This window comes from Pelecanus crispus, chromosome Z, assembly GCF_030463565.1.
Source record: "Pelecanus crispus isolate bPelCri1 chromosome Z, bPelCri1.pri, whole genome shotgun sequence".
NCBI lineage: Eukaryota > Metazoa > Chordata > Aves > Pelecaniformes > Pelecanidae > Pelecanus > Pelecanus crispus.
Window position 1 is genome coordinate 4900973 of NC_134676.1, and position 23296 is coordinate 4924268.

At 45.8% G+C, this 23296-nt stretch overlaps 1 protein-coding gene across 1 annotated transcript in view; it reads left to right on the forward strand.

Annotated features, from left to right (window-relative positions):
* The window catches only part of LOXHD1 (lipoxygenase homology PLAT domains 1), a 155214-nt gene extending 135455 nt beyond the window's left edge, over positions 1 to 19759 (forward strand). Inside the window, exons 36-40 of the mRNA XM_075726325.1 lie at positions 1452 to 1637; positions 13680 to 13850; positions 14960 to 15098; positions 16537 to 16698; positions 19279 to 19759. Coding sequence (XP_075582440.1) covers positions 1452 to 1637; positions 13680 to 13850; positions 14960 to 15098; positions 16537 to 16698; positions 19279 to 19759 — 1139 coding nt within the window. The remainder of the gene's footprint in view (positions 1 to 1451; positions 1638 to 13679; positions 13851 to 14959; positions 15099 to 16536; positions 16699 to 19278) is intronic.
* Positions 19760 to 23296: the final 3537 nt, after the last annotated feature.

Sequence of the window (23296 nt, forward strand, 5' to 3'; positions counted from 1 at the left end):
TTTTTTTTTCAGTCCTTCTATTAGAAGAGTTGTGATTTCTCCCTCATTTCTGTATTCAAATAATTATCCCAAAGAAATGGTAGCTTTCTCAAAAAGTTTTCAGTACCCTTGACTTTGTCTCTGCATTGTGTTGTGAATGGAGCTGTGGGAAATACCATCCGTGTGGTCCAAAATGGATTTACGAACCTCTTGTGTAAGAAATGGCTTGGCAGGAGGTTAGAGTTTTCAAAGCTGGGCTATCTAACTGAGGGCAGCAGATGCTGAGTTTCTTTGTAAGACAGGTTTGGGTTTGATGATCTCATTTTCATTTTCCAAAATTTAAGGGCTTTAGTTCTAACACAGCAATGAATGTCTGCCCACGCAGAATCAAATTTCTTTCTATGAATCCACTTTTTTATTATAGCATCCAAAATAAAAAGCCATAATTTTGGTCAAATTATGAATAGTGCCAGGTAAAATTGTTGTAACACCTTCAGCTAAAATGTTCATAAGGTCACTGCAGGTGACAGTTTGGCCTTGAACCCTCCAAAAGTCAGGCAAATTTCTGCAGCAAAATATGGGCAGTCATGGGCACATGAAATTCAATATCAGGTAATAAAGATAATCATAGAAATTATTCTTTTCATAACATACGCGTAAGAAGAAGTGGGAGTTGATGGGGCAAACTGTTGTATAAAAAACTGGGACTTTTCCCATTAATGCAGCATGGACAATATTTTGAGAAACAGGAATATAGAAAGAAGACTTTATGGGAGGGGAAAATGGGCCACAAGATGCCACCGTGGTTTGCTTGATGATCTGCATTTTTCTTTCAAATCCCTGTGCCATACAACACCGGGAGAGCAGCACGAGACAGACTCCAGCTGAAGTGTCCTGGGTGCCACAGGACAGCTTGGAGGAGGTTGTGGGACTGCAGAAGGAGACCACAGTGTGGAAAAGGGACTACGGCCCAGTGGGAAGCCCAGGACATTGTGTACTAATACTTTGACTGTAGCTAGAAAAGTTAAAATATGTTCTTTAATGCTCTTCCATAGATTGCTGGGTAAGTCACTTTGCTTCCCAAGCTACCTTGGAAAAATGGGAGTCACGACACTGACATCCTCTGCAAAGCGACATGGTGCACAGTGCTTCATCCAGAGCAGATATTCCTGCTTCCTCTTAGTACTGCTGTCATCACAGTCACCACACCTTGAACGCAAAGGCAAAGCGTTCCAGCTGTATTTGGAGGGTGGGCTGGAAGGGCTGGCTTGTTAGCTCCCATGGAGTGTCCTCCTCACAGGATCCTGCACGAATTCACTGAAATTTGTTGGTGGTGCCCAGAGAAACCTGACCATCACTGCAGCCTCTTCCATCCTGTCTTTGCTGCCTCCATTTCCATGCAATTGGAGGCTGGGTGTCAGCCCTATGTGGCAGGCTGGCTCGTGATGGTGTGCCTTGCTCTCTCATTCCAGGAGCAGGTACGGACGCCAATGTGTCCTTGATCCTGTTTGGGGAGAACGGGGACAGCGGGACCCTTGCTCTGAAGGAGTCCAGCAAGTCTAACAAGTTTGAGAGGAACCAGATGGACGAATTCAACTTCTCGGACATGCTGAGCCTGGGAGATCTCTGCAAAGTGCGGATCTGGCACGACAACAAAGGTCAGGGCAGTGACCTTGGGGGGGGCGGTGGGAGAGGTCAGGACAATGTTTTCACTCGAGGAGACACATCCTCCTCTGTGGACGTGGGGCAGGCTGAGAGCACTGTTCCCAGCTCTGCTGCAGGCTGGGTAATCTCAAGGATTTTACCTGGATCCTGTGTCCCAGCTTGCCTGTCTAGACATGCCCCCTTCATGCAGGAGACCGTCTCCCCCCAAGCTGGTGTAGTATCTGCTCTAATGCGTCCCCAGCTTCGGTCAGAGCTTAGAGCCACCACTGCAGCACAGATAATGACAGCTCCTCCAAAGCAAAGCCATCCAGCCTGTTATCCCAACACACCGGCTCTATTAATGCAATACCTTTTTCACAGGCTAGTGTGGCACTTTCCTAGCAATTTAACGCTATCAGCCTGACACTGATACACAGGGTAATGCAGCCTGGCATAACACAGTGAGCTTTAGAAGACAGAAGTAAAGATCTGTGTCTGTCTTTATTAAAATCACTGCATCAGACGGTGAGTGTGCAGTGCCCTGCTGAGAGACATTCTGACATTTCCCTGCTGCTGGATACCCCAACTGGTTTCACAAACAGCAGAGCAGCACTGTCGTAGTCATTTGTGTTGTTATTCAGGTCCCAAGCAGCATCTTGTAACAAATGCATCACTCGCCCTGCTGTGATGACATCTCATCCCATCCCATCTTCATCTAAAAGAGATGATCTTGCATTAACAATGACGTGCTCGCTAACGGCAAGCCCTTCCCGCAGCCCAAAGGTGAAGCTTGATGGTTCCCATAGACCCACCTGGGTCAGTATTAACAAGGTCGTTTGGGCAGTAGTATTTATTGAAGTCCTGGGAGAAATGGCAGCAGGACTACCCAGTCGTTGTCTTGTACTGAGGCAGCTGGCTTGTGGCTGGGTTATATGTCAGTATGGGCTCATGCTGGCTGTCATCTTCTTGACTTCTCCAAGTTGTGGCAGCTGGGGAAGGCTGCATCTCATGCAATATTAATAAAAGATGCTACCTCTGGGTCAGACTCTCCCACTGTAAGTTTGCCTCCGTATTGTTGTTCAAAAAAAAAAAAAAAGGAGAAATCTGTTATGAAATAGGGGAAATATGACCATATACCTAATCTGGCTTCATGACTCTATTGCTAGCCACTGCAAGCTTCAGGATCGTATTTATCACTCCCACAACACAGGACAATTTAGTTGTTTAGGCTCCGTAACATCATGTTATATAGCTGGTGCTGAATGCAGTAAGGGAGACCATTTTACCTGATTTTAGTTGCCAAAACACTTATTCCTTGAATCTGCGGTTCAGATGCTGAAATGGAAAGGGCTATCAAAATACCCACTGGAGTTTTAGCTCAGCAAACAGGTGTCTGCAGTTGCAAGGGTGGTTTGGATGTCCTTCAGAGAGCAACAAGAAATCAACGTGGACTTGCAGATTCATTTTCAAATATATTGCCAGCTAAAATGTTTACAAAGAGAACATTTTCCTCAAGAGGCATTGTGGCTCCTCAGTGATTGGTTGTGCTAACAGAATGAAATAAGCCCACCAGATCGGAGCTGATCCTTTGGGCTCAGGCACACGACCAGGCTGGGATGTAGGAAGGTAAGAACTGGGTCAGACCAAGGGTCCATCGAGCCCAGCAGCTGTTTCCAGCAGCAGCATCATTGGGTGCCTGTGGAAGAGGAGGAACATTGGGTGCCTGTGGAAGAGGAGGAACTGAGCAGCATGCGTAATCCTTCCCTAATCCTCTGCATCTTACTGTGCGTAGCTCAGGGCATCTCCTGAACTGGATATCATTTTTATCCGTTAAGTAACTTTCAGTGAATTTGCTCATTCAAGTGCTTGTCCAGACTCTCCAGGAGACTTTTAGCACCCATGGCATCCCGTGGCAATGAGTCCCATGGGTCTGCTCTCTGCTGCATGACAAGCAAACCCTGTTAATCTAGGCGGTTTTTCTGCCTTTTCCTTCTTGCACAAGTAATCATGGTTCACCTTCTCCGTGCCACTGATGATGTTGGTGATACAGTTGGGGAGTTACCACATAGCAGCTGAGCTATGGTAATTGCTATCTGCAAGCTCTTGCTTAGTGGCAAAGGGAAGTACCAGAGTTTAGCCTTAGGCTAAGCAGTAAATAGGCTCAATTAGTTTAAATTTGCTGTGGGCTAAGAGCACGTACCCAGATAGCCACCACAAGTCAGCTAAAATAGTAAACCATGTGTCCAGAACCTGAAAAAAATACTTCATATTTATGAATATAAATACACATTGCAACCTCATATTCTCTTGCCTTATTTCCCTCTTATCACTGGTTTCTATTTATAAATAATAGTTAATAGGGCTTTTACCAGACCTAGCTGACTGCAGGGTTAAGCCTTGGACAAACAACATGCTCAAGTTTTGTTCAGCACAAATGTACTTGTTTCCCCCCACTTGGAAAGAAGGACAACTGTAGTTTAAATCATAACATATGTTGTCTTCATTGTTCTTGCATTAGTCATGTGAAAGGCATATCCTATCTAAAACTTCACACAATGCAGCATGACAGTTTGTTGGGTGGGTAGAGTATTTATTACTGCTGGGATCTCAGGCTATAGCTATCCTTTGCATATATGCCTGCTGTCTATATATAATTTATATAAATTGGCTGTGCCACTGGTTAGAAATTCCTGGCTCTGTTTTTTGGAAAGGAGTAGTGGGGTCAGGAGTCAAGGGTTGCGTATGTTTTTTGTCAGATGCTTGGGGGACTTTGGATATTAAACAAAAATGTGCTTGTATTTACCATTACTTTGAGGCATCAGATGTTGATCATTCTTTTCTCAGTTTTTTTTTTTCTTTGTTGGACTAAATGGTTCTTTGCCAATGGTCTGTGGAAGACTCAGCCTCGCACTGGCCTACCCCGTCGCTCCTCACATGCTGAATACTTGGAACATGGATGATGTTCTTTTCCTAATTTTCTTAATAATTAGACTCAGTGACAGCATCAGCCCATTTTGACACACGTTAGGGACCTTTAGCACCTGTGGGCTAGTTAAGGGAACTCTGAACCATCACAAGGCTTCTTCTTCTGTCAGACATCACCTGGTCCCACCAAGAAGCCAACTAACCTGCCCCCACTTCAGGATAAAATACATTTAAATGGCTTGCTTGAGGTAGCTACTTTGCCATGAAGTCCAGCTCAGCACCCGTCCCCATCAGCAAAGTTTTGCTGCAGTGGCTTTGCTCCCAGTTCACATCTCACTTTTGTTCATCCTTTCACTGAAATTTGACTGCAGTGGGGTGTTCAGAGTTGAAGAGACAGTAATTGCAAAAGCAAAAACTGTCAGAAGGTCTTTAAATTGCAAACAGTGCATTTGTCTCTTCTGGAAAAGCATGTCAGTTTTATGGTCCCTTTTTAATGCTTTTAAATGCTGTTCCCCCCCAAAGAAATGCTGAGTGGCATCTCTATATGAGATACAAAGGAGGAATGAAGCCCCCATCTAATTCCTCTGACTTCAGTAAAATTGATTAGGGAGAAAGTTGGTGCTCATTTGAAAACAGGCAGCTTAGAGGCTTCACAACGGTAATTTCAAGGAACTTGTTCCTGATTTTTAAAATGTTTAGAACTCACCAGCGAGAGTCTGGTAACAATGAGTTGCTGTGAATGAAATTTAGTTTTAAGTTTTGCTCTATGTCTTTTTATCTTGCCCCTGTTTACTTTCAGATACTGATGTTCCACCTAATATATTTAGACTCCCTGAGCAAATTTAATCGTTTCCAGACTCCCCATCTCCTGATTTCAGATAGGCACTATGTATTTTCTCGTATCTCAGTTCATTTACTTCTACATTTATGCAAGATCAGTATCTGTAGGTCTGTAGAAATACTGGCTTTCTAAATATAGGCCTCCATTTTTCCTCTGATTTCAGGAATAAATCACCATTCTGGAAGAATGGCTTAAAGTTTCTCAGTATCTCAGTAATGGAATTATTTACCTAGAAAAAGGGCTTTTTTCCTTTTTTTTTTGGTTTCCTTTTTCTCCTTGCAGCAAGGAGATATGGGAAACCTGGATTTAGCTCCCTCCTCTGCCTGAGCAGATTTGAACCCAGATGATAAGCAGTCTTTCTAAAGTCATTAATTTCAGATTCTTGATTATCTCAGTTGCCATCAGCCAAGGGGAGCCAGGAACAGTCAAATTATGAATAAACCAGACATCTCTGCATTATTATAGGAGCAAAGGCAGAAGTAAATAACCAGGTTATGCAGCCCAATTTCATATTTGCCTCAACAGGGCCCTTCTCTCAATTACACCAACCTCTATGACGTTGTCTTAATTGAGTTTTAAGTAGCCTAACTGCCCCAATGACTCCTTTTGGGTGGCTCTTCCAAAAGATAAGGTATCTTATTCCCCTTTCTTGATCTGGACCCAAGTCAAAACCATTAGTATGCCCTTGTTCTTATTTTTCTTTCTTTTAAGGAACTACCTTTTTAAGGAGCAGTATCTTGGATCAGATCTTAAATTGCCTGGGCCTTGAACTCACAGCACATGGCTTTTCCAGAGACATGTTTCTACAATTCACAGACATGATTCCAAGCCTTTTGGGCACTTGTAGGACATAAACTGTTAAAAGAAACCTAAGTAACTGCCTTTTTAGCCCTTTGTAAGGATTTGCTCAGCTATCAGCCCTGAGAAGGGCTTTTCTAAGCCCTCTTCTCAGTGCTTGACTGTTGCCTCATACTCTGTTGATCCATGGGGCAGATTTGTTGAATAGTTTCTGCTTGAAATAAAAAGTGAGAGGAGAGAAATAGATGTGTAAGACTGCCCAAATTGAAGAGATTCCATCATTCCGCCCTTCCTCAGTACAGAGGAAGACGTCAGTTCCTGCATCTTTCTGGATGAATTGAAGTCAACGCCTTAGACAAGACACAAATAGGCATGCAACCTGCAGACCTGTATAGCATGCCAGCAACTGTGCCGTGGCTGCTTAGTCCTTCAGATTGCCCAAATCTGGCTTCAGCCCCTGAGGAGATCCCAGCACCGACCCCTAGAGCCCTCCTCACATACCATGCCCCTTCCTCTCTCTTCAATGGTAGGTTTTTCTCCTTATGTTCAACAGTCCTATCACAAAGACGTGCTACAGGCATTACAGCACGAGCAAAAGACACTGCAAAGATCTCACAGTCTAGAGTTGACATAAAGTAGAAAAAAAAAAAGATGTAAGCAAATAAAACAGCAGACTTTGAGAGAAGGCAAAGACTTCAGTGTTGGCCTTGCGCAGTCATTCATTTCTTCCCAGTCTCCTATAACTGCAGAACCCTCCGCTACAGAGTGGAAAGAGCCCAAAAGGCCAGATGTAGCTGTAGAATTACCAATTCTGTAAAAGCTTCTCTTCTCCAAGCCTCCTTTGCTCGTCTTGGGGACAAATTATCCTGCACCATTCTTAAATGCTTTTGCATCAAGTATGCCTCAACAAAACACAAAATATGCTTCAGTTGCAAGAATATCATCTGAGAAACTGTTATATCTTCACTCTGAGCTGTTAAGTGTGTTTGCACGGGAGTATTTTATCTGTAAGATGGGGGTCTGTCTGAGAGTAATTAATAGGTGGTTTTGACCTGAGTCAGATCCTGGACTGAACAAGATGCATAGACAACAGAGGAGAGCGGGCAGGGGACCTATTTTCTAGAACTGTCCCAAGTGTTAAGCTTTTGCTTTGTCAAAGGTTGTGAGAGGTTTTGCGTTGCCTGTCTGCTCTGATGAGAAATGTTGTGGTGTGAACTAACACGATCCTAAAGGAGAGATATACAAAATGGATCTATTTTTATTCCGCCACTGGCTTGCTGAATGACCTTGCGTAAATCACATCCCCGTACCTCATTTTCAATTATGTAAATTAGGGATAAAAATTATTCACCTTCTTAAAGTGTTTTGAGATGTACTGATGCAAAGCTAGATGCTATGATTTTAACACCTCACAATTAACGCTCCATTTCTAGTGATCTGACGTTGCTATCAAAACTCCCACCACTTTCTGGGTGATGTCTCTTGTGGTGGGGTTTAGGGATGGATGGTCATCTAACCAGGCAGGGGATAAATAATGTCAGAGGACACAAGGCTGATGAACTGTCTTTGCAACGGTCATTACTTTATGTTTCAGAACATGTGAAAAGAAAAAAAAATGCAATTAGGGAGCTGAGCAGCGCTGGTTGATGGTTGTGAATGGCTGGGCAGAAGCAATTCTTCACTGGCCCTTGAGCAGTCAATGTCCCTAGCAGGATTTTTCTTTTACTCCTATGGGAACATAAGCACCAGTAATGACAACTATTATCTTTGATTGGGCATGAACCACTTTCAAAACCAAACCCAAGAAGATCTGCTACAGATAGACAAAGGATAGAGAGGAAAATTAATTACTATGGCTGCAAAGAGTGGAGATAGTTTAACTCCCATGGACATGTGTGCATCCAAGCCTGGATGTGGTTCTGCCAGCACAGGTTTGATCCCACCAGTTCTTGCTTCACAAGGAATAGTTAATATTCACTAAAGCAATGTCAGGGACCAGGGACCTGGTGAGTGGTGAACCCAGAAGACTTGATTCACTCTCACTCTTTTTCTCCCATCCTCCCATGTTTCTGCATGCGTCAGAACAGCTTAATATTTTAAGGGTGAGTGCAGGCTGGGACAAGCGGTGACTGTTCCCAAGAGGGGCTGAGGAAACTTCTGATGCTGCAAGTTGGGGTTTTAGTTAAATGAAGCGGTAGGTAACTTCATTATCTGTGCTACATCTAGTACTTCTAAAGTCAGGCTCTGTTGTGCTAATCACTGCAGAAATGCATGACAAGGAGCTTACAATCCCAGTTTTGGGCCCCTCAGTACAAGAAAGACATGGAGGTGCTGGAGCATGGCCAGAGAAGGGCAACAAAGCTGGTGGAGGGTCTGGAGCACAGGGCTGATGAGGAGCGGCTGAGGGAACTGGGATTGTTTAATCTGGAGAAGAGGAGGCTGAGGGGAGGCCTTATTGCTCTTTACAACTGCCTGACAGGAGGGTGTAGTGAGGTGGATGTTGGTCTCTTCTCCCAAGTAGTTAGCAATAGGACGAGAGGAAATGGGCTCAAGCTGTGCCAGGGGAGGTTTAGATTGGATATTAGGAAAAAATTCTTCACGGAAAGAGTGGTCAAGCATTGGAACAGGCTGCCCAGAGAGGTGGTGGAGTCACCATCCCTGGAGGTGTTCAAAAAACGGGTAAGCATGGCACTCTGGGACATGGTTTAGTAGGCATGGTGATGTTGGGTTGATGGTTGGACTGGATGATCTTAAAGGTATTTTCCAACCTAAACGATTCTATGATTCTGTGATTTTATAATCCAACCTGTCTGTCCAATGTCAGGAAAGCACAGACTTTAGCATCGCCTGGGAAAAAGGCAAAATGGTCCTGTGGAGACCTGGCAGACATACACAGAGGGTCCTTGCCCAGCATCATCCAGTTGTCAGCTTGGGCCCTTTTAGAAAGGAGGATAAATGGGACAAATAACTGCTCTTTTGGATAAGGACTCTTGGGGAAGAGAATACATTTCCCTACATGACACTAAATTATACAATTGCCAGAGTCAAGCAAGCAAAGTGATTCTGTTTCCCCCAAAGCTCTTCTCCTCCTCTAATTACATTTGAAATGTTTTGCATGTCATTGCAAATGTCACTTCCAGCTGCGGACCATTAAGGAGCCTTCGTGGCACAGCCATGGGTTTTATAAGGGTGGGTTTGCTGCTGGGGATTTCAATGGCAGCAAAACAGGCCTGGAGTGAAGTACCTTTTGTTACAAACATTGAGCACTTGTTACGGTGATAGGGGATCTTCCACAAAAGCACAGTGGTGGCCAAACTATTTTAAAGACCGAGACCTGCATAATCAAGCAGGAACTGCTCAGATATGTGCTATTTCTTCCCTTCTGCCCCAAAGCAGTAACAGAGACAAATGCAGTGGTGCTGGTTTGTACTGGGGTCAATGCAGAAAAGCCCACAATGCTCACCAAGGCATTCATGGAGTTGATTTGTTCCTGAGCCCTTGTTCTTCTGGTACTGTTGGTTGAGGTGCAAAAGGGATACGAACGGATCTGCTGTGGCTCTTCTGCAAACACTGAACGTTGAGTGACGGAGCAGCTGTGGCTTTCATGGTGGACCAAGATCCACCATCCAGTAGTATCCTGGCACTCAGGGAAAAGGCTTGATGAGCCATCGCTGCAGAGATTCTCCAGTTTCTCCTGCATGGCCAGGCTGTGCGAGCAGTTGCCAGGACCTAGGAAAGTCCTTGCACCCTGCTATGTCCACAGCACTTTTCTGGCTCTTCTTCCTCACCCCCTCACTGATGCCCACTCCATAAACCAGCTTGTGCTGAGGATTTGATGCCTCCAGGGTTACACGCATATGCGGTGCAGTTCCCTTTCCTGTTGTTCCTCAGGTGCTGTAACGTCTCTGAGCCCATTGCTCTGCAAAAGCCACACAGAAACAGAAGGTGGAAACAGGGTAATATCCTGAAACCATAATTTCATGACCTGAAAAGTTGTTCTGCAAACACGGTTTCTTCTCCTTCCACTGATGTGTCCCCTGGCATGCAGAGCCAGCTCAGCAGAGGGAAAGTCTCATGTTTAGATTCTGTGCATAACTGGACTTTGTGTTTTTTTTCTATATGGATACAAAAAGAAATTAAATGTATCTTTTCCCAGTCTGAAGCAAGAGAAAAACAATTCTTTTTCTGGTAAAGCAAAATTATTTCTTCAACACTGAATCAATCCTTCCATTTCCATATCGGTTTTTAAATGGGGTTTAATGCTGTGGCAGTGAAACCCTTGATGTGACAACACTCCTGGCCCCAGGGGACATGGACAAGGTGGGAAGATGTGCTGCTCTGGACATAGTCAGTACAACATTCACCTCGGGTGAATTATTTCTCTTGATCAATTAAAAGTACTATAAGATACTTTTACAGCTTCCAGGTCTCCTCATCTAATTTAAGTTGCTAACCATCAGGAGGGAAAACAGGAAAAAAGAAAGAAAAATTCTAGTGAGAGGGAAAAGAAATATTTTTTCCTTAAAGCAAACAGGAGGATGCTTTGAGGCAGTAGAATCATTTTTCTAAGAGTGACCAGCTAGCTCCTTGATTCGAGGTACCCTTGTGCTGTAAGGGACACCCTGTTGGTATTTGTTTTTCAGTGTTGATCCCATGACAGAGCCCAGACCTTGCTCTTTAAATAGCCCAGAGCTGATAAAGGCATCTTTTGCAGGGAACACCAGGAAAAGCTGCACTTTGTGCTTCCTTTGCCCTCAACTCTAACATGTGCTGGAATTCAGCTCTGGCCCAGCTCTCCCTGTGATAAAAGAGCAGGTTTTTTGTTGCAGCTCTCCTGGTGAGTGGCTGCTGGGATCAGGCTGGAGAAGAGGGAGGAGGGTTTGTGCATCTCATTCAGTCTCTCCTGATACCACTGCTTAGCACTGATCCTGTCCCACTCACGCTGTTCACTGCCGGCAATAGGACTAAGATCACCAATTTATTCTATCCTGGCCTGCAGTCATTGATCTACCTTGCTGGAGAAGGATGGGATGTTTTCTTTCTTTCATCCTGTACTGTTTTAACTAAAGTTTTGATGGAAGCGGAGCAGCCTCCTGAATATGCTGCAGGGACGTTCATTGAACTTAAATGGAAACGAGCCTGCCGAAAAGATTAACAGCTGACACTGCCAACATGATTAGAATAAATTTCCAAACAGCCCCAAAGAGCAAGTCGCTTCAGTTAAGAGCACAGTGCGAGTCCTGGGGAACTTGATAAGATCTGCCCAGGAGGCAGTAAACTGGTGAGGATCTGTGAGGGTATTGCCAGCTCACCCCCAAAACCCCTTCATACCCTTGTTCTGCTGCTGGAGCCTGGAGGAGGTCATGCGTGTTTGGGTGGTGCATCCAGCTCCCCTGCCTGGGTGCTGCACCCACGGCATTTGCACAGGTCTTGTCATCGGCACGTGGCACTGTCCTCCCAGTACGGGAGAGATGTGGACATACTGGAGAGAGTCCAGCGAAGGGCCACAAAGATGAATAAGGAATCGGAGCATCTGTTGTATGAGGAGAGGCTGAGAGAGCTGGGACTGTTCGGCCTGGAGAAGGTGAGGCTCAGGGGGATTTTTATCCATGTGTACAAATATCTGATGGGGGAGAGTAAAGAAGATGGAAGCCAGACTCTTCTCACCAGCGCCCAGTGACAGGACAAGAGTCAATGGGCACAAATTGAAATGCAGGAAATTCCAATTTAAACTTAAGAAAAAAAAGCTTTTTTTCTCTGCACAGGTAATCAAACACTGGCACAGGTTGCCCAGAGAGATTGTGGAGTCTCCATCCTTGAAGATAGACAAAACCTGACCAGAGACAGCCCTGAGCAACCTGCTTTAGCTGACCTTGCTCTAAGCAGTGTGTTGAACTAAACTTTCTCCAGAGGTCCCTTCCAGCCACAATGATTCTGCAGTTCTGTGCCCCCTAAATTTAAGGGGCAAATGGTGTCTTTGGTTGAGGATTGTGTTTTGTAGCAGGTGATTTCCTAGCTTGAAGAAGGTTCAGGAAGCCAAAGTACAAAACAGGAATGGCTGTGAGGCTGGTAGCAAGCTGCCAACACATGGTATGGAGGGATCACAGTCCACAGGAGCAGCTGACATAACTCAAAAAGGTGCCATCATTTTCTTTTCAGGGCTAAAGATGATTAATATTTGCAAACTAAGGAAGTAGGCACATGGCAGTGAGTTCTTGGAAGAGCAAGAGCTGTTTAATGTCTCTGCGATGCAAATAATAAGTCAGCAGAGATCTCTCATCATGAGCATAACCTTTCTTTGTCTGACTAATAACAGGACTTGTAAGTAGAACTGTCAGAACCTCCTGTCCCCCCAAGCTCAACAAGGGCTTCTTCTATTTCAACAGAGAAATCAGGAAAATGTTCCCGAATGCCCTTTTCTTCGTTTTCAAGAAAGAAGAAAACTAAACGGGAGCTATGACTCCTCAGAAGTCCCCAAGGCAAAAGTTAGGCGATTTGGTGGTCCGTGCTGGAGCATCCATCACTTGAGTCTTTCCTACAGTCACAGCATTAGCGAATTTACCCTGGCTGCTTGGCAAGATCAGGATAGCATGGGTAATTTCCTTGCATATGCTAGCTGGCAGGGTCAAAGGAGCAAGTTGTAATCTACCTTCTGACCTTCAAATCCAAATATGAAGGGTTTGGGGGGACCATAGAGAAAGACACTAAACCCTACAGCTTGTGGCCACCCAGCACTCCCACGATGTGAAGGGACCCCCACAAACCATGCACACACTGCTATATCTTTTTTAATAACTAGGGACATGTGTGGTGGAGGATGGGGTTAGCTGGAACGTGAATTCAAATCTTTCTTTTGGCTTTAAGGCTTCATATTTCCCTTCACATTGAAGGAAGAATCACCAGTGGTTTCTGTGACGGAAGCTGCTGCATTAACTTTTGCCCCCAAACCATCCAGGAGATTTCATGCTTCTGGCTCTGCCAAACAGGTCTGTAGGGCCCTGATTTCTGCGGGGCTTTGTAAGGGTTTGTTGTCCCTAAGCCACAGTAGTGCTTCTTCCTGGGATGGTCCCTGTGTTGGTGTGTTGACGGGGTACTCCGGCCCTGGCTCTCCCTGCTCACTGCTGCTGCTACTGGTGTTGCAGAAGCCCCATCTCATGCAAAGTGCTGGGCACGGACAAGAGATGGCCCCTTGCCCAGAGAGCTTGAGATCTAGCTTATCTGGGACCATGTTCCAACATCCTTATATTTGATCACAAGCCAGCGAGCCCCTCAAAAGCATGGCCTGACTCTAGAAGGGGGATCAGATTATGGACTTGAGCAGGTCATCATTACTTTTGGTATCAGAACAACATCAAGTTCATTGGTGACATTATCCAAAGCAAATATAGGTCATTTCTAGCACCAGCAGTGTGCTCCTGAGGAGAGGTATCTCACCTCCTTACCCAATCTCTGTGAAAATACCGAAATCTTTTTTATTTTGTTGTTTTACTAGGAATCGCACCAGGTTGGCACTTGGAATATATTGACGTGAAGGACTCTGCCATGGACAAGACGTTTCGCTTCCAGTGTGATCGCTGGCTGGCTAAAGGTGAAGACGATGGGCAGCTCATAAGGGAACTGGCTTGTGCCAATAATGACATCCTGGAACTGAAGGAACGGACCAGTAAGTTTAGAGTTGACTTGTGGCATTTGCTGCAGGACCTCAGAGGCCACAGGACCACAACTCCTGCAAGCTGCTCCACTAAGGGTTCCCATGCAATAAGCGTTTGTATTTGCAGGCTTTAAGGGTTGGATTAGTTAGGGTACTCCTTAGTTCAAAAGTGCAATGCTGTGATAAAAAGACACAAATCAGGATTTATGAGGAAGAAAAAGATCTCATTCTGGGTTGAAACGTAAGAGGGGCCCATCTGCAGTGATTCAATCCAGCAGTAAGCCATAAGGACACATGGTTATGGTCTCATTAGAAATAATGGGCTTGAGTCTTTGAGGTGGAAAATAAGTTCAGTCCTTAAAGCTTTGTAAGTAACATTGCTCCAGCTTTCTCCTTAACATGTTCTGGGCTACTAGCTCAAGTATCTTGGCTGAACATGACGGTTGAGCTTAACATCCCATAGCCCTGGGTCTGCTCTAGGTAATTCCACTGAGTCCAAGATAATTATACTGGTGTCTAATGTGGTAAGCAAGCAAGAGTTATTTAACCACAGTGATGATATGCAAAGTGCATCTCGAGAACTCCTGCACCGCAGTGCTCTTCTTCAGGAGAGTCCTGGAGACTCAATAATCACATTACTTCAGTGTGATTTCACTCTGCCCCTACAAAAAAACAGCCTTGTGATTCCCATTTTGGGTACTTATGTGCCACCATGGCATCTGAGCACATCCTGTTGGGTACGTGGATACCCTCACTGTCCCCGTTAGGAACATTGGCACAAAACCTGTAGGATTTGGGCTGTGTTAAAAAGGGAGTGCTTAGTACAGCAGGGAGCTGGACACAGCTTGTTCAAAAGCAGCTTCATCTACTCTTGCTAGCTGATCAAGCAGTACTGATATTTTTCACGTACTCTATCCCTGCATGAAATCCAAAGCACGTAGAAGTCAAAAGTCCCACAGATTTCAGTGTGCTTCCATCCTTATTTTGCAAATGCTTTTTTGTATGCTGTGATAAATATTAGGAAGAGAGTTTTTAAGCAAAGTGACAGCCAAATGAAGAGATCTTTCTGGCCATCTGCTCTTCCTTTTCTGTTTAACGTGTATGTTAATTATGCTTTAAAGCCTATGAGATTGTCACAGTAACAAGCGACAGAGACGATGCAGAAACAAAGGAAAACATCTGGATCATCTTAGAAGGAAAGCTGGGCCGCTCGAAAGAATTCCTTATGGAAAACTCCTCCAAGAAAAGGAGATTTGAAAGGTAGTGGGACTGGATGGTGGGCTAGAAGAACTCCCCACCAGCTGTGTGTCTTCCACAAATGCCACTTCTTCTCCAGGATGGTCTACAAAGTTGCGTTTGTGCCATGCTGTTTCTCATCCCCCTTCCAAAAAGCCTAATGGCTTCTCACCTAGAGTAAAAGGAAGATGTAAAATTAGTTTCTGATGGGCAGACACAGAGCAGGTTTAAAAACGATAAGAAAAAGGCATTTAGTAAAAGGAAATGTAGATGATGCATGTGCGCGTGTGTGTCCTTTTGTATTAGTACATACAAATGGGCTTCTGGTGAGCCCCCGGGGAGGCTGTGTATTTTTGAGCTGGGAGGAGCAGAAGGAAGCTGGAGGTGTTTTTAGTTCCTTTTACAGCATCTCACTGGCAGCGGGAATCAGAGAGAAAGTAAAAATAGTTGGAGGCTAAATGTTGTCAGAGCTGCTCAGATTTGACTTTCCAGACAAATCTGGGGGGTAAGGCTGAAAGATCACTGTAGTGTGAGGAACGCTGAACATCAGCCTCGTGCGCAGCTGAGCTGGAGGCGCATCTATGTAACCTGGGGCAGATTCCTTTTCCCATGTGGGACCAAAGTGCTCCAGATGTGAGATGGGTTTCTACTTTGTTTAAGGCCACAGCACGCCCTTAGGAGATGGGAATGTTCTCCAAAGCCATGGACTCTGCTGATGTTTGGTTGCTTTGCAGGGAGGAAAGGTTTTTCTTGCGGCTCTGTAAAGGAAGATGAAATTATGGCTGATGTGGACTCTAGTATGAATGGCTGAGATTTCATGTGAAACATGGAAGATCGGGAGGAGCTTCCTCCTGACCTTCAGCTGATGGTGCCTACAGTGGAGTTAGACACCGCTCTCCAAAGCATTAGTCACAGTCCGTCCTTGGAGGCAGGTTGGAATAAGGACCAGTCCAAGGAGAGAAACCTAACGGATACACAGGGGACATGACAGGGAGCCAGCCAAGGGTTTGAGAGAGAGACCTATTGTTTCTCTAAACTGTTTTCAAGCTGAGCTTCAGGAAGGGTGTCTGAGCTAGCAAATTTAAAACAGCTATGGTGGGTAGATGTGTAACAGATACAGTATCTGTCAAGAATGAATGAATAAGTGCCGGAGGGGAAATTAGTCATTCTTTAGCTTTATCTGTAATGAGGCAAATTGATTTTGTATGTGGAACAGCTCAAGTTTATCCTGGAAAGTCCTAGTGGCAACAATTTAAAGTGTCACCCATAATCACAGAAATTACTAAATTTAAATATGGAAATTATACTTTGTGTTGAATGATTGTAGGTTAAATCAAATGACTTTAAATGAAGGCTTATCTTCTATCTTCCGTAGCCATGTGCAAATTACTTAACGTCCATATGAGACAAGTCACTGCCAGCCTTCGAGATACTAACTGAAACCGCTCCCTGTTTCCTGCAGGGGAGCAACAGACACATTTCAGTTTTCTTCAAAGAACATTGGTGATATTGCAGCAATCTGTGTTGGTCACTGCCCAAAAGATGGGAAGAAGTCATCTGCAAAAGCTGATGTCTTCTGGCATGTCCAAGAGATTATCGTAACGGAGATGGAGCTTTGCAACAAGTAAGTGCCTTCTCATCTGCAAGGAGCTGCTCCAGGAGGGCATGGAGAAGCTGAGCAGCTCTGCATGCGTCCTCCTGAAGCATTTCAGACTTAAGCAACAGCAGAAACTCTTACCAAATCTTAATCCCTTTCTGAAAACTAAGGACAAGCTGTTCGGTGTGTCGGGTACAGAACGTCCCTGCCTGTGCAACTTCTGAGTTGTTAGAGAGGGCATTTGCATGCGCAGATAAGTTTGTAAACAAGATGGCTTGGATTACTCTGGCAGCTGTGACAAATTCATGTCTCAGGTTGTGGAAAATACGTAGACTGACTGAAATTTTAGGGGTTTGTAGGATGCTCTGCACAGACTGGCCTTTAGGTAAGTCTTGTAAAAAGAGCTCCTAGAAAAAAGTTGGGAGTAAGACAAAACCTGAGCCTCCGATTCAGACCAGTTTGGATGAGAGATCCTTCGGGTATGGTCCAATAGGCCTGCTGGAAAGGTTGCAGTCATGCAGCTCAGCTGCTCTGGTTTGAATATGACTGAAATCTGCCATGGCCAAAAAAATGAACATGTCTGAAGAGCCCTGAGCCCGTCAGGTCCTACACACTTTGGTCTGAGCCCCGTCTTTGGCAAGGGTGACGTTCATGACTGAGGGAGCAGATAGCACAGGGACTATGCAGGAACTGGAGAAGGTCGTCCATTTGCAGAACAAACTGCTCTTCAGAGAAAACATCCACAATGTTAACTGTGGGTTTCTTTTCTTCCGCATGATATTTCCATTGCGGCTAAAGAATTTAACTGTAAGGATTTTATTCCAACTGAGACAATTGAGTGTTTAAGAAGAAATCCTTGAAGTGGTTTGTTTTTTTTTTTAGAAGCTAAGAGTCTCTCCTAGCAAATTAATCAGCCAGCAGAAGAGCCACAATAATATTTGCTGAATGAAAACTCAGTCAATTACATACTAAAACATGTTCTTTTCTCCTGGTGGGGAAAAACCTGGAACCCTTAAAGTCCAGCTGTGCAATCGAATCCGTGCACTAAATTCATTGGGAGCATGCTGAAACTGCTGAAACAGTATGTTTTGAAGGGGCCAAAAATCTTCTTATAAAGCCCCAGGTTTTTAAAAGTTGTTTTAAATTAAAGAGGGCAGCCAGGAGATACCGGCAAAGCCTGCAGCCTGTCACTGCACTGAAGCAGGGCTCCAGCTCTGCAGACGCAGCACTTCACAGCAGTGTTTCCTCTACAAACGATCAACTGGAACAGATTGCACCACGAGAGCAAGCTCTCGCTTCAGGTATTCCCGATCCCAAACATCCAAAAAACCCCACCCAGTCAAGCCAAAGACCAAATTAAAAGAGTTATGAGACTGCTGTAGTAATAGTTTTGAATTCTACTGGGATTTTTGCCTTTCAGTAGTAGATCTTGGTATGTGAAAGGGCTGTATTTAGAAGCTTTTTCTTGCAAATCCCAGGGCTAGAAAGGTCATCCTTTTTCTTCTTGCCCCTCATAAAGACTGGCATGCTCCATTATAACTCCAGACCATGAGATATTACGTAGCCCAAGAAATAAAACTGCAGCATCAGGCAACACCTCCACCCCACTCTCATGCATTTTTTCTGTCCCTGAGCCTAAAATTTTGCTCCCACCAGAATTTCTCATTTACGAAGCTTCTTTCCAAAGAAAGGAGCATTTTACTTTGGCTGCGGAAAATGTCAAAAGTGTTGGAAGTGCTTAAGAAGCACAGTGCTGCCAGAATCGCAGTAACCCTTCCTCCAGGTGTTTATTTTACACACACGCGCTGCAATCCAGCTCCGCTCCCTCCAGGAGGACATGCTGCAGTTTGGTGAAGGCAGGGGAAGGCGGGGGGCGGGGCAGAAAAAAAAAAAACCCCTCTTTTGGAAATGATCTGCATCATTGGAAATGAAATACATCATTAAAAGCAGACTGCTCCAGCCTCTGGCCGGGCGCCAGGGACGCGGTAATTTATGGATGTGCGAAGCGCTCCCTGCACATCACCAGAGGCAGCACTGCAGAGCCGAGGGCTTTCGGCATCTGGTACCTATCACTTCTGTGCTTGATGCTTTTTCTTTTTTGCCTGCTAAGGATGGGCTGGGTGATCTAGATGAGGAAAGGGTGGGATTTAAACCTCCTCCTCCTCCTATCTTTCCCATTGCCTTTTTCCTAGATCCTAACCCAGCCCTAACCATACCATCAGTGAGGGTAATTGCTGCTCCCCTGCTCTCAGAGCAGTTACACGCCGCGGCGCTGGGCTGCGTTAGCTGCGGGGCCGATTGCTCCTCCTGCCTTGGTGGGTCTGCAAATGGACATGACATTGCACAGGCAAAAGAGGTGACAAGTGCCCCACCCCAACCCTCCCACGTGCAGGGTGTCTGTGGCTGTCTAGGGAGATGTTGGGTTTTCCAGTTGCAGTCGCAATCACGGCTGTTTTTCTGGAGAGAAATTCTAGTGCTAGCACATATATGGAAAAGTACTGAAACAGCATTAATATTGGGCAATTTAGTAGCACGCCCTGCCCAAAACATTTGCCCAATAAAGTGGCCATCCATACCGTTAACAAGCTGCTCGTTTTCCTTCGGCAGATACTTTTTCAGGTGCAACGTGAAAATCCCTCTGCGTTATAAGAGACGGGACTACAAAGTCTTCGAGTGTGCCAAGGTCACCGAGAGCTTTGCCAGCAAAGCCCGGAGCTTGGTGCCAGTCAAATACGAGACCATCGTGGTCACAGGCTTTGAAAAGGGTGCGGGGACCAACGCCAACGTGTTCATCACCATCTTCGGGTTGAACGGGGACTCGGGAAAGCGGGCGCTGAAGCAGAAGTTCAGGAACCTCTTTGAGCGGGGCAAAACCAACAGGTTTTACCTGGAAACGCTGGACATGGGGGAGCTAAAAAAAGTCCGGATTGAGCACGACAACAGCGGTCTGGCGCCGGGCTGGCTGGTGGAGCGGGTGGAGATCACCAACTCGGCGACCGGTGTGACCACCATATTTCCCTGCGGGAAGTGGCTGGATGAAAACCGGGGTGATGGGTTAATCTGGAGGGAGCTTTTTCCCAGGTACTGAGGAGGGTAGGGCGGCAGGAGGGTTTCAGTCCCTTCTGCATGCGCATTTTTCTCACTATACTGGTTTATATTGCATTTTACTTTTTAAAACGCTGCCTTTTATACTGAGAGATTTTTTAGTAGCAAGATGTGCTTCCTGGGTTAACATTTTGTAAAAGTAACACTGCTTCTTCTTTTTTTTTTTTTAACCACATATAAAATTATGAAGGAAATAAATACTTTTCTCGCTTATTTATGATTAAAAGCCACAACTAGCAGAGCCATAAACTATCCTCTAATAGCTCAGATGCCATCTTCTGCTTTCAGTGCTTTGCCCTGCCAAGGCTGGGAAAGGGCGATGGCCTCTGCCACTGACGGGCTCCCCTTTTAGATGAGTAAAGAGGATAAGAGCCACTATATTTAAGAAAATTGAGCTTGGAAATCCCAGTTTTTCCCACTTCTGGCAACCGTGAGCACTGCATGCCCGTACACACCCCTCCAGAAGGCACCACGTCCAAAGCCGTGGGCACAGCAGGGCTTTCTGCAGGGAGCTTGGGAAGGACCCATTACCCACCCAGCCAGGTCTCAGGGGGTGGGATATGGGTGGTGTTTTCCACCCATGGGCGTTCTCCCTCCAAGCCAAAGCCAGGTCTCAGGCTGAATTCATCCGGCTCTGCCTAGAGCTGAGATCTACACTTATGGCAGCCAGAGCAAAGGACCTACCAGATAATCAATTCCACTGCAAGGAAGCTGAGCTAACTATATTCAAAGCAGTCTCAGGATAATCTTACCCTATATGGCCTGAATACCAACTCAGTTTCAGAGCGGCTGCCATTCATTTTAATTTTTTTCTTTTAATAAGGATTGCTGGTTTGTTTTTTTTCTGTGGTGGAGAAGGGATTTCCTGGCTGCAGTAAGGGCCAGTGCTCCTGTAGATGAGCTCACCCAGCTACTCGCGTCTCTACAGGTACCGACAAGAAAAGCTGTTTACAAATCATTATTTCTGGAGCCCTGTCTCCCTCCCCAGGGAGCTCACAGGAGGAGCAGAACAGACCTCGGGAGGGCTGGAGGTGGGTGCTGGGGTCAGCAGGCGTGCTGCATCCCTGGCATCCTGCTGGGATGGGGCTCGGGCTCCCCGGACAGCCAGGAGATCCCATGAGCAGAGTGGAGCATTTGCTTTTGCCGCACTTAAGCAGTGTCTTTGCAAAGCAGCAGTTTCCCCGTGGGTGTTCTGAAACAAAAAAAGGGTCAGGCTTTTGATCTCTCTGCTTTCCCTCCCACCCCAGTCTACCAGGGCTATGAAAAATCCCTCCCTCTCAATAGATTTGTCCCATTTTTTTTTTTAGACAAAAGTGTGCTGCAGTGAAATAGTTTTTCCCATTAAAATGCTGTAGTCCCAGCATTTCCAGTTGGCTCCAGTCAGCACCCGCTTGGTGCAGAGATGCCAGAGTCGCTGGTTTTGCAGCATCGCCGCATCACGGTTTAACCCCTGCCAGCCCCTGAGCAAATTCACCATGACGCACGTGGGACCTGTACTGCTCCACGCTTCCAGCCCTTGGGAGCAGTGAGGCAGCGCCTGATCCACAGACCATCCCCGCATGGGGCAAGGAGGAAAGAGAAAGCCTTACGCTGCGTATGAGATGTGCGCACGTCTGGGAGTAATCACGTGTAGCAAGTAGCTCCAGCTATGGATTGAGGTCCTGTTGAAGCAGGAATGGACACCTTCAGGGTGACCAAACCACTGCACAGGTGAAAGATGGGATTGCAGATATCTGGGTTGCCATCAAAACCACTTTCATCCCTGGATGGGCACGATCAACACAAAAGCTGTGCTGACCTCCAGGCAATGCTGCCCGAAAAAGGGCCAAGGGGCACTTTGCCGATACGAGGTCAGGAACCTCACTGCCTCCCAGGAAGGCAACCTTGACAAAGCATGAAAAAAACTCTGCTTTTTTCTTCTAGAGACTTAAAAAAACGCCCCTTGTTTGTGCAAAACACAACTCCGCCCTGGCTCTGGGGAGTCCTTCTGTTGCTACAACAGCTAATGCTACAAAAGTAATAAGGCAAGAGTGGAGTTTTTCCAAGGGCTGGATTTGCATTAAGCTGCTAAAACCAGCATGTTCTTGGCCAAGTGGAGAACCGAGGAGGAGAAAAGCCAAAATTGTCCTAGGGCTGTGCCTTTTGCAGGGCTCAGGCAATCTCTGCCTGCTGGGGCAGAGCTCCCCAATGTTGTTAGGTAGATGCACAGCTCTTGCATCCCCTGCCTCTCTCTACCTTTTTTTTTTTTTTTTTTTTTCTCTTCCCCCCTTTTTGGTTCTTAATTGGCATGGCTTTAGTGCACAAGCCTTCAGCCAAAAACATTAGTAGAGGTGCAAAGCAAGAGCAAAGGACAAGGACGGTGGCACCCAGAAGGAGTCTTCAAAACCAGGCTACCCCACCATCTCTGCGGTCCCCATCATTTCGGGAGCCCGCTGAAGTGCTGCGTTTATGAACGCACTTGGGTGTTGCTAGTGAAAACCAGTATAACCAAGAAGTCCTTTGCAGTGTTGGATGATAAGAGGGACTGGTTGTCTCTTGCTACAGGACACAGAGAATTAGGTGGAAAATCTCTGTGAAATTGTTGTGGAACACTTTTAATAGCATCATGTACCTACACCAAGCTTACATGCATGAAGGCAGAATAACTGAGGGCTGTGAAGTACCCATCTCATAATCTCCCAGGCCCCACTGTTATGTGAAGAGGCCCATTTTGACATAGAAAAAAGCCTCATTAAAAAGAAAAAAAAAAAAAAACCAACAAAAATTTGATATTTACTGACGGGATTGTACAGCTCTGAGCTGCAACCAGTGGGCCAGCTGAGGATTTCGATACTACAAAACACAAATAAGGGCTAAGCTTCCTGACCGCGGGCAGCTGCCGCGAGAGCGAATAAAGCGAATAAAGATGTTGCACCTTGGCCCGTGCGTTACACCTTAATGGGCACAACCCCTCTCCCTCCCCAGCACAGCCACCGGTTACTGCTCGCCGCGCTCGGCAGGGCTGTTATCAGATCGCAGCGGCGTGTTTGCCGCGGCAGCTTTGAAGCGAAACCGATTGCCATCTCAAGCAACTCCCTCAGCGCCGTTACCCTTTGGAAGGACATCAGCAAGATCTCAGCGTGCAATGGAGATTTTCCCCAACTGGACCAGCAGGTCATTTTTAACCTGTTTTCTGAATTTGTAAAAGCTTTCTATAATGGGAGCTTCATATTGCCTGAATATGGTGCATCCATGCAGCCTTTGCTGGATGCTGGAGGAGCCGGCAGTTCCCGCCGGCTACGATCTCTATGATCACCAGCTGCCTGTCTGCAAGGCTTATTTAGTCTAATCACATAGTCAAAGCTGAGGACTGGTCTCAGTCTTTCTACATGAAACGCATGAGGAGGAACAGCCGAATCGAGAGTAGGCAGGAGGAGAGACTGGCACTGTTCCTTGCGGGAAAAGATAAAAGTGCAAGAGGACCTATAAAGGAGCTGTGCAGGATGCAAAGTTGGGTGTATGGCCCATTGGATTCTCCAAC